Source organism: Monodon monoceros, unplaced genomic scaffold (genome assembly GCF_005190385.1).
Source record: "Monodon monoceros isolate NGI ecotype Baffin Bay Population unplaced genomic scaffold, NGI_Narwhal_1 Super_Scaffold_2, whole genome shotgun sequence".
Lineage (NCBI taxonomy): Eukaryota > Metazoa > Chordata > Mammalia > Artiodactyla > Monodontidae > Monodon > Monodon monoceros.
Window position 1 is genome coordinate 38220383 of NW_021703776.1, and position 12095 is coordinate 38232477.

The window sequence follows — 12095 nt, forward strand, 5'->3', positions numbered from 1 at the left end:
AATCAGGGTTTTCTAAGGTTAAATTCTTTCTTGTCCAAGCAAGAGATTCTGCTTGTTTAAGATTTTTCTGTTTGACTGTTTCATCCCGCTGTATGTATTTGACATACAGAATTTGTTATGCCTATTTTAATCTTCTCATATGCCTTGTTGCTAAATTACAGGTTCCAAACATCATGTTAAATATAAAAAATAATGCAATTAGAATTGAGAATAAAAATAACTGGATTCAGACAAAATTAAAATATTGTTAGATAATGTTTTTCTCAAAACAACTGTAGGAATAGACGATGTATTAGTTTCCTATGCCTGCTGTAAGAAATTACCCCAGACTTGTGGCTTAAAACAACTGATATTTATTCTCTCACAAATCGAGAGAATAGAAGTCCAAATTTAGTACCCTTGGGCAGAAATCAAGGTGTCAACAGGTTTGTGCTCCTCCTGGAGGCTGTAGAGGAGAATACATTCCTTGCCACTTGTAGCTTCTGGTAGCTGCCAGCATTCCTTGACTTGTGCTTGTATCACTCCAGTCTCTGCCTCATCCTCTTCAGTCTGTAAAATCTCTCTCTGCCTCTGTCTCACGAGAACACTTGTAAGGGCATTTAGGTCCCACCTGGATAATTCAGAATAATCTCCTCTTTTCGTGATCCTTAGTTGAATCACATTTGCAAAAAGTTTACCATATAAGGTAACATTTCTAGGTTCCAAGGATTAGTGACAGATATATTTAGGGGTTACCATTCATCCCACTACTGTCTGCGTTCTGACCCCAAAAGATTCAATTCTGTCTCACTTGCAAAATGTTTTCACATCATCTGAGTATCTCCAATGTCTCAATCTGTTATATTATCAACTCAAGTCAAAAGTCTTATCTGAATATCATCACCTCAGAGTCCCAAATCCTGTCTTTTAAATCATCAAAATCAGTTATAGGTGAGACTCAGTATTATGCATTCCGAGGAAAAATTGTGAACTTGTAAAACTAGAAAACAAGTTATGTGCTTTAAACAGTGATGAAACAAGCATAGTATAACCGTTAGTCATTCCTACTCTAAAAGAAAGAAAGAATAAGATAGAAAGGAGTCACCGGCCCCAAGCAATATTAATACTTGACTTGATCACATCTGCAAAAACTTTACAAGGTTCCAAGGATTAGGTTTTGATACCTTTGGGGGGCCACCATTCAGCCCACTGCAGATGACATCGTGAAAAATATTAACTTACATATAAAGAGAAAACCTAACTAGATCATAGAAATTTTAAAAAATTGTCATAATGTTGCTTCCAAAAACCACCAGGCCAGCGATTCACAAATGATTCTTTAAAACCTTCAAAGAACAAATCCTATGCACTATTAACTATTCTGAACCATAAAAATGGAAACCTTCTGATTCCCTTTATTAAGCCAACACAATAAATATCAATATCTGACAAAATCTGCCTATGAAACAATCCCATTTGTAGCTATTGGTGTAATTTTCTTAAATAATGTATTAACAGAGAGGACATTATGTAATTCGGACATTCAGGTAAAGATTGTCAGGAGAGCAAAGATTGTTTATTGCAGATGGTAAATATATTATGGGACTCTAATCTCATATTTAAAATTTCAAAATCTAACCTTGGAAAACATGTTCTTTGTAGTGTTAATTTATCTTTCTTTAAGTCAGTATTCATATGTACTAGTACAGAAATATGTGAGTTTTACAGTGTGTTGTTCCCTCTGGGTTTGTTATTTAATGTGTCACATATGCACAGGATAGCCTTTTTAAAGTCCACAGAGTTTTAAATAGCAAAGCACAGCTGTCTCTAGGTACTTCATCCAATGCACATAGGAATTTATTTAATTTACTATATCAGTAAACCAAAAGAGAAAATCATGTGAATCTTAAAATGATAACTATATTTCTATAGTAATAAGAGCTAACATTTATTTCCTTGCTTTATACATGCCAGATGCTGTTTTAGCTATCTTCCCGGTATTAGAACATCACATCTTCATAATAAAGCAGGTACTATTAGTATCACTCCTATTTTAAAGGTAGGAAATTAGAAACGCTGGTATCCTGAGAAACTTTTCAAGGTCAAAGATCCGTTAATTTTAGAGCCAGGTCTTGAACCCAGACATTTTAACTCCAGAGTCCAAGTTCTTAACCTCTCTGCTATGCACATTGTCAGTCAGTATCTGGTGGTCATTTTAATCATTTGTCCATTCATTCAGTCAATCACAATTTGAGTGCTTGGTCTTTCCTAGGCTAGTGATATGATATGATATCTAGTTCTGTGATATGGCAATGAATAAAACATGTCATGTCCTCATAGAGCTTACATAACCTTACACAAAGCTTAAGAGGAGAAGATGATTAAAAAGCTGCAAAAGAAAAATACATAGCATGTCAGATTGTGTTAACATGCTGTATGTTAAGATGGTAATGGGTATGGAAAAATATATCAAGAAAGGGAGATAAACTCTTAATAAAATATAACTAGATGAATCATTTCCAAGCCTGATAAAAACTTAATTTCTCAAAAGTAAAGCATTTTTTTTTACATCTTTATTGGAGTATAATTGCTTTACAATGGTGTGTTGGTTTCTGCTTTATAACAAAGTGAAGCTATACGTATACTTATGTTCCCATATCTCTTCCCTCTTGCGTCTCCCTCCCTCCCACCCTCCCTATCGCACCCCTCCAGCGGTCACAAAGCACCGAGCTGATCTCCCTGTGCTATGCGAAAGCCAGCATTTTGATTAATAATAATATACTGCATATAGTCTCATTAAATTAAATCTGCAAAAGCGTACCAGCATTTCCATTTGGTATTGTTCTGCATGTACTATATAAAGCAATTAGATAAGAAAAAAAGACTTAGAGATGGAAATGTTTGAACAGAGCCAGAGCATGTATCATTATTTATAGATGATAGGACTGTATTCCCAGAAAAATATGAATCAATTGAAAGGAACCATAAAATAACAGAATTATAAGGTTTATAAGATTAATAATAATCAAAATGTTTTCTGGGCTTCCCTGGTGGCGCAGTGGTTGAGGGTCCGCCTGCCGATGCAGGGGACGCGGGTTCGTGCCCCGGTCCGGGAAGATCCCACGTGCCGCGGAGTGCCTAGGCCCGTGAGCCATGGCCGCTGAGCCTGCTCGTCCGGAGCCTGTGCTCCACAACAGGAGAGGCCGCGGCGGTGAGGGGCCCGTGTACCGCGCAAAAAAAAAAAATGTTTTCTATATAAAACATAGCCAGTTAAAAAGATAAAATAAGAAAGGGGTATATTACAGTAGATACAAAAGTAAGATAAATATGTATGAAATTAACATAAATAAGTACATTGGACTTAATATGAAGGAAACTTTGGCGCCTACTAAGAATCATATGAGAAAACATAGTAAGCAGGAAAATATATATTTTAAAAGATAGGACCTGATACTATAAAATATCCCAGTTCTCCCAAAATTTATCTGTCAAATCAGATCTAATTGCAATACCAAAGGATTTTGGCTGGGTATTCATAGCAAGGTAATTTGAATAAAAATGATGTCAAATTTTACCAGAAAGTACAAATCTTCTATATAACCATAAAATTTTTTAAAAGAGTAAAATAAATGGGGAATGTGACACTTGCCCATCCAGATATGAAAATTGATTACAAAACTACATTTAAAATAGTTTAGTATACTGGTTCAGAGTAACAGAGATGCAGAGATGGAAATTTATTATGTAATAAATTGTGTCTTTCAAACAGAGGGAAAAGTAAATTATTCAAAAACCCTATTAATATACATAATATGTGTTTTGGAAAAAATTCGGCAAGATTTCTACTTAACTCTTATGCCAAACTAATACAAAATGATTCAAATATTACACTGTAAAATATGAAGTCATAAAGGCCAAAACATACAAAAAGTAGTAGTATTCCTAATTCTGGAGAAAAGAAAGATGTTTCTAAGCATGACTCAAAGCTCAGAAAGAAAATGTTGATATATCTGAAATAAAAACATTTAAAACTCTACAAGGTACAACAAAGTAAAAAAACAAACTTGTAAAATATTTGCAATGCATGACTTTGTCTACACTAGTAAAAAGCATAAAATGCCTGGGTTCTAGAGGCAGTTTCCTGTATTCAACTGTTAATTCCACAACCTCTTCCTGTATGGTCTAGAATGATTCTAAGATCCATAATCCTCAGTTTTCTCATTCATAACACATAGGTAACAATAGATAGCTCATAAAAATTTTTATGAGGTTCAATGAAATACTACATGTAAAGCTTTTAAAACAGTGCTTTAACAGTAGTAAATATTTAATTATTATTCATTGTTATCATTATGGTTATTAATATAAATAAATGTTTCCTTAATGTACACAGACAAAATGGATAATGTACTTGAATAGGTAGTCCACATAAGAATAAATATGAACAAAGCATATGAAAAGATAGTCAATTTCAATCAACAATAATGAAAATTTATTTAAACAATTGTGACATACCTTTTAGCCCGTCAGATTCAGAAATTGATAAACTTAATGATAACCAGTCATCTTAGACACTACTAGTGGGAATATGTTAGCTTTTTGGAGAATAATTTTTCACTCTATAATAAAATGTAATATTTACATACACTTTTAGCCAGGAATTCCACTTGAGTATTTGTTGTAAAGAAGTATTGACAGAGCTGCATAAAGGTTGTATAGAATTTGGTATCAAAATATTAAACAACATCAAATTTGGTAGCAAAATATTAAACCCAAACCACTACCGGTAGGAAAATAGCTACATAAATAATGGCACATCCATTAAAGGGAAGAGGTTCCTGACACTAAAAACTTCAGGAAAATACCAGTTTACTGATATAACAAGATGTCTGAGCTTTATTTATAAGTGAAAAAAACCCCAGTTTCAGCACAGTTTGTATAATATAAACCTATTTTTGTAAATATACATATGTGCATATATATTTTCATACATGTATACTTTATATATAGACAGTTTTCAAAATGATGCATGAGAAAGGGTCTTGGTTATTATCTCTAGGAATTAAAATTGGGGAAATGTGAGACTCACTTTTCATTTCATATACTTTTATATATATTGAATTTTTTTAACATTACTTTTATTTAAAGTATAGTTTAACCAAAGAAAAAGATCATAATCAATTTGAGAGCTCAGAGTTCTTCAAGGGAGACCCTAAGCACATATTCTCTGAATATCTTTTGGAGGAATTTAATAGAAAAAAAATTCTTTGAAACCCTTGAGGTTGTGCGTGGGGTAAGTGTGGGGTTGAATGCACAAATGGACTTCCAGAGACTGCTCATTGCTATTTTGGAATTGTTGAACAGCATAAATGAGAAAATACACTAAAAGCTGTGAAGATGAATCAATTGGGATGGAACTGGGAACATTTATTAAGTCTGTACCAGAACTTTCATATCGTATAGTTTCATCAGAATTGGCAGACCTCTCTGCCGAAGCAGATGGTGCTGACTCATAAGGGTTAAGGTTCCAAGAAAGGATACCACTGCATATTTATTAGGATGGTAAAATTAAAAAGACTGTCAAGAGTTGGTGTAGATGTGGAGTGTTGGTAAAGATGTGGAGTAACTGGAGCTCTCATACTTTACTAGTAGGAATGCAAAATGGTACAAGTACTTTGAAAAATAATGTGGCAGTTTCTTATAAGGTTAAATATACACATACCATATAACTCAGCGGTCTCATTCCTAAGTGTTTACCCAAAAGACATAATCACACATGTCTACAAAAAGAATTGTGCTGAAAAGTTCATAGCAGCTTTATACATAAAAGCCAAATGTCAGCAACTAATGAATAAACAGATTATGGTATACTTATTTAATAGAATACTACTTAGCAATAAAAAGGGACAAACCACTGACACTGGAACAAATGGCTGAATCTCAAAAGCATTCTAGTAAGTGAAGGAAGCCAGACATAAGACAGTACTTTTAAATTCCATTTATAGGAAATATTAGAAAAGGCAAACGATAATGACAGCAGATCAATGATTTTTAAGGGTGGAGGAGTGTTTGTGTGTGTGTGTATATATATATACATACACGCATACATATACATATACGTGTGTGTGTGTATGTTTGTGTGTATATAAATGCAAAGGGCCTTAGGGAACTTTTGGGGATGATGGAAATTTTCTATATCATGATGGTGAAAGTGGTTATTGATACCTCTGTCTAACATTTAATTGTACACTTAAAATTGCTTTATTGTATGTAAATAATACCTCAAAAATTCAGTTGGAAATCTTTAAAAATATTCAACAAGTAAAACACCACAAACTTCAGCTTTTGAAGCTCCTTAGCAAATTGCAATTATTAAAGGAAAAAAAGCTCACACACAGGAAGACGTTGTGATTTATCCATCCAAAAGTAAGGAGGAACTGAACTATTTTAAGAAATCAATGAAAATTCATTCACCTAGCATACAAGGTTCAGTTTTAAATTCTATGATTGTATTTTGGAATACCTCTTGATAATACTTATTTGTAATTGGCTAGATTTATATTCTATCCTAAAATGGAATGAATTGAGAAGATATTTAATTTGGTATAGTAATAATACAGTTTCCAGAAATACAGATTATTTGGCAAGTTTTGTAAAAATATTTGTCAGATAAAGTTTCTTTAAATGGATTAAAAAATATAGTACCTATGATGTATTTGGGCAAATATATTTTACACTTCAAGAAAAAGATCAGTATTGATAATGTCCTCCTCTTAGTAGAATTCGCTGTATATAGGTATCTAGCACTTTTATTTTCTCAATTTAAAATGTTATGATCCACAGAAAATAATGAAGTTTTTCAAATTAATAACTTACAATGCAATTTTGGGGATTTAGGGTAAGTTTATTTTAAAAAAACAATGATAAGCCCTTACAGGAAAAGAAAAAAAATCAATCTTTAGAAAAATACCAGTGCAGAGTATTAAAGGCAGATATGACTGAGAAGCTGATTCTCTGATATATGTATACCTGTGTGTGTGTGTGTGTGTGTATACACACACACGCGCACATATTTGCATATATATAAAGTAACATACAAATTACTACACAGACTACTTTGAAAATGAACATAATGGGATTTATTTTTTTTTACTTTAATAAAGATGGATATGTTTTAGTTCTTAGATCTGATTTTATTTTTTAAATTAAAACGAAAGTATAAATTCAGGAAATAATAAAACCAAATTGAGAGTCAGTAAATACATCTTTCGTATTTATGCAATTCAACTCTTTTTTAGCACCCTCTTTTTACTTTAAGTAACATTCTAGTATGGATATAGAATATATAAACACCCCAGCTATAACAGAACACTACTGCAATTGCTATACAGAATAATCTCAGAAAATCTCACTACAATACTATAAAGGGGTATCAGTATCCTCTTTTAAAGATAGGAAGCTGTGACTCATGGTAAATAAGCAATTTGCTCACAGTCACAAGCCTTGGAAGTGAAAGTCTGTCCAAATTCAAAGTTTATCCGTTCTAGGATATGAAAGTGATGCCAATTTAATTTCTGTTTCCTACAAACCGCAGTGCATAGAGACCGAAAGTGCAAAGTTTATGTAAAAAACCAACATTACTTTAGCTTTTTCTTGTTTGGTCTCTTTTTAGAGACCCGTTAGTGCCCCTGAAATATGGCTGCTGGATAAGTTTGCAGGGTTTGGCAGTTCTCTTTCAAGCCTCTTGGGGTTATGCCAAAAGGACAGGGTCCCATGGGAATTTGGTCTGAATTTTCATCCAAATGAACACCTGCTGTCATTGTTCCTTATCCATCCTGTAGTCAGCAAGGCCAGCTCTCTCTTTGTGGGTGGGACCCATTCAACACACGGAAAAGGCATACCAGTGTTCCTCACGAGTTTTTATTTTTCCCCTCTCTTTCCTACATGATTCTTTGCTGGAGCGTCTTGGAGATAGAGGAGCGAAGGTTAAGTTTATCTTTGGCCATTTGGTGTTCTGTATTTCTAGGAATTTAGGCAGTTATAGTCTAGTCTACATAAATGGTCTTCTTTTGATACTCTCTCTTTCCTCCTTCCTCCTCTCTTTTCCTTTCTCCCTCTCTCTGTACTATTTGTGTTGCTTTGGAAAGGAGGAGATCTGTTATTGCAAAAGCGTATGCTTATAAAGCAATTATCCGACACAATCTGCTTTTAGAAGTTTCAGTGCTATAACTTACAGAAACAAATAATTCAAGCAGAGGTAAATTCAATGATAGTCTCCCTGTGGATAACTAATATTGATCATTCATTCTTAGTACTTGATTCATATTTCTTTACTTTTGTTTAACTGGTCTGTTGGATGTATGCATTTAATTATAAGGTATTCCAGATTGATTTTGAACCAGATTAGGGATAAAGTCAAAATAAGTGATTTTTAAAATTAATGATAATGCCACATAATATACCATACTCAGATTTTTTCTATAATTTCATACCACAGTAAGACAAGTGCACATTCTCAAAAAAGCATATTTATGACTTATTAGTGAGAATTTTTTAAAGAGGAAGAAACTCTGTGACTGGGTTTTAGAGCTGTTGAACCAATAGAGGTGAACACCTTGATATTCTTACTTAGCAAACCAGGAAATTGACCACACATATATAACAGAGTTATATCTTAGGATATCAAACCATAGAATTTTTAAATAACTTTTTTTATTTTACAAGTGTTGTTTCAGTATGCACCTATCTATACCTTTGTGTCCTATACACGTGGATTAATTCAATTACTCAACAATTTTTAGAGGATAAAATTGTACAGAAAAAACTGATGTTCTATCACAGCTCTATCTTGCAGGGAAAAGCAGCTCTGGGTCTGCCATCTGCAGCGGGCATTGGTCCCTCTCTTGTTGTGCCTCATGCTTTGTTATGCATGAGTAAGCACATTAGCCTTTTCATTTCATTCATTAGACTTTTAATCCTTGATTAGTGTTTTCAGGATTCTCTCAAATACACAACTTCTTTATTTCCTTTGTGTTTGGTTTTTCTTTTTCTTTTATCTCTACTATGAAACGAAATTAACCGTTAATCTCTAAAATAGCCCCATTTCCTTTGAGATTACTGGTAAATATATTAGTTTCTCATTGGAGTGATTAATCTTGTGTAGATGAAGCATGGGAAATTATCTCCCTGCTTGGAATAACAGGGCCAACTATTAAAAGTCAGCAAGAACAGTCTGTACTTGAAAAGCCTGAATCAAAGTATTCTACCAATTTCACACGTTGTGTGATTTTGTATCATAGAAACTCTGAATGAATTTCCTAAAAGGGAGAAACATCCATTAGGGTGCAGAACTGGTGCATTTGAGGTCTCAGAGTTCAGTTACACTTGTCCCCAGTTCTCCAAAAATAAATTTTTCCCTTTGTTGTTTTTCTCCATTAAGCAAGATATGTCAGAAAGTAGCTTGTGGAATGAACAGTTAATAATTACACATCCAGTACACTCTTAGCCAACTTTGAAGCCACATATTATACTTACCTTTACTAGATATGCACCCTCAAATGATACTTTTACCCATAATTAATCTCAAAGGACTAGTAGCTTCTCCACCTGATCATTTCTCCACTTAAGCCATTCTTCTAGTTTTTGTGTAACAATATTTTCAACTACTTTTTGACATTTATGTTCATATGAACTATCTTAAACATACTTTAAGCATGAGGCCAAAACCAATTATTAAAGGAGATATATAAATTAAATAGAAATCAGGGCATTCCCTGGTGGCGCAGTGGGTGAGAGTCCGCCTGCCGATGCAGGGGACACGGGTTCGTGCCCTGGTCCAGGAAGATCTCACATGCCGGGGAGCGGCTAGGCCCGTGAGCCATGGCCGCGGGGCCTGCGCGTCTGGAGCCTGTGCTCCGCAACAGGAGAGGTCACAGCAGTGAGAGGCCCGCGTAGTGCAAAAAAAAAAAAAATTAAATAGAAATCAATTCCTAGAAGTAAATATGAAAAGTAACCAATGGTGACTAAATCACACTTGCACGGAATTTATGTGGATTACACATTTCTGCCTAATAGCAGAATATCTTCTTTGCAATGACATTGTTTAGGAAAAGTTAATTTAAAATATTAGTCTTCAATTTTTTCTCTTTTAATCGTTATTTCCACAAGATAATAGGATCATAAACTGTCTTATTTTTTGTTTCTGTTTCTCTTCTTAGGATGCTTCCATTGCTCACAGATTCCACATCATGAGAGAAAAACACCCAGAAAAATTCAATAGTAGGTAAGATAACATATTTTAATTATGGTTGCTGTTGATGAACTATGTCATAAAAAAGATCACTATATGGTATAAAGCACTTTACATACAATGACTGAATAAGGCTTGGTGTATGTGTAAATATTAAGACAAAAGTGTTCATTTTTCTTGTTAGGTTTTAGTGAGGTTATAATGAGGAATACAGTGTGGTCATATCTAAGCCCATTCTTATGTGCTGAGAAGAAAGATTTCAAGTGTAAGGTAAAAATAGTACCTTATTAAGATATACTGGAAGTCTTTACATGGCTAAGTATATGAGGAGTGATCATCCTAAATCCCAAGGAAAAACATGAGGCTCTGATTTGATCGTGATGAGTAACTGTACATTACGTAGGTATCATATAAGACCTTTAATCTTTGTACTATCAGTCCTATATGGGCCTCAGCTAAATGGAAAATAAACCAGAGAAATATCAATGCTGACAAAAACTACTTTTAAAGACTTTGTCTTCCCAGTGAAAAAGCCTTGAAAACCAAAATAGGCAGAAATTATTTCCTCTAAAATGTAGATGTTGACTTTTTTCTGATACTCAGGGAAGTAGAGAAAGCTTTGGCTTTGTTATCTTCCCCATTTCTAGAAGGAAATATGGCTATCTCCACCCCACTGGCCAGGAAAAATTGGGCAGAAGCAGTGAATCATCTTTTGCTTCAGTTATACCCATTTCTACTCTGTTCATTTCACAGAGGTACAAAATCATAATCAGCATTTATATAGAGTTATTTAAGTGCTTTATATATTACTGTTCAAAGTCAATATGGTCTCTGTATTTGGCTACATTGACATTGTACCATAAATGTTACAGAACACATAAGACAACTGCTCCTGGAAATTCTTATGTTTATTTCAGTTTTGTCATACACTAGTAGGTTGACATAATTTTCTTCCAGGTAGTTTCATAATAAATAAATGCAGTTAAAATGTATTTTTAAATCTGTTTTAGATTTTTCTTAACTGTAGAGTTTAGTGTACTACTTTATACAAGAATCATCATATTAAATAGTTTCATGGTTAGTGAGACCCTATCTGATTTTTCATTATATTGATCTATTTAAATGTTTTAGCAAGACATATGAAAACATATTTGTAAAATGTGCCTTAGGTATTGCCTTAATGATAAATCATGATGCTGTGGTTTGCTCTTTCTTTCATAGTTCAGACATCTATGATTTTTGTTTTAAGGAAAATGGAAAAAGTGTATAATGAATATGTGTATGTGCACATAATATCTTTAGAAGGATTCACAAAAATCTTTTAACTTTGGTTTCTTCTGGAAAAGAGAACCAAGTGGTTGGGATGGATACTGAATTTTTATTGTACTGTTTGAATTTTATGCCATGTATATTACAAAATTAAAAAAAGTAATTTCATTAAAATTTTACACCTGTTTTTTTATATCTAGAATAGACACTTTCATTTTACAAGATTTAATTTTATTTCATGAAATCTATGAAAAAAATTGATGTAACAATGAAATTATATTCACTTTGTAGTATATTTCAGCACTTGATGACCCATCTTGAATGTTCTGGAAATGAACATATTTTTTAATGCACATAAAGCCATACTATAGAATCAGCTATCCTATGCTTACCCCAGTGCCATTCTGTGAAGCATTCATGTGTTGATATTCGTATATTAAAATAGGTTTCTAGCAAAAAAAAAAAAATGCTATTTGAAAAATGCTGCATACAGTATGCCCCACCAGGAGTTTTACAGTTTAAAAGCCCATTAAAGGAATTAAGAAATGCTTAAGGGGGAAAATTTTTGTCCCAAACTTCTTCAGCAGAGGGAGGAGAG

At 33.4% G+C, this 12095-nt stretch overlaps 1 protein-coding gene across 6 annotated transcripts in view; it reads left to right on the forward strand.

Annotated features, from left to right (window-relative positions):
- The window catches only part of DGKB (diacylglycerol kinase beta), a 703373-nt gene that overhangs the window by 372758 nt on the left and 318520 nt on the right, over nucleotides 1-12095 (forward strand). For all 6 annotated transcript variants that reach the window (XM_029233668.1, XM_029233663.1, XM_029233664.1 and 3 more), the window contains one exon: nucleotides 10197-10261. In XM_029233668.1, coding sequence (XP_029089501.1) covers nucleotides 10197-10261 — 65 coding nt within the window. The remainder of the gene's footprint in view (nucleotides 1-10196; nucleotides 10262-12095) is intronic.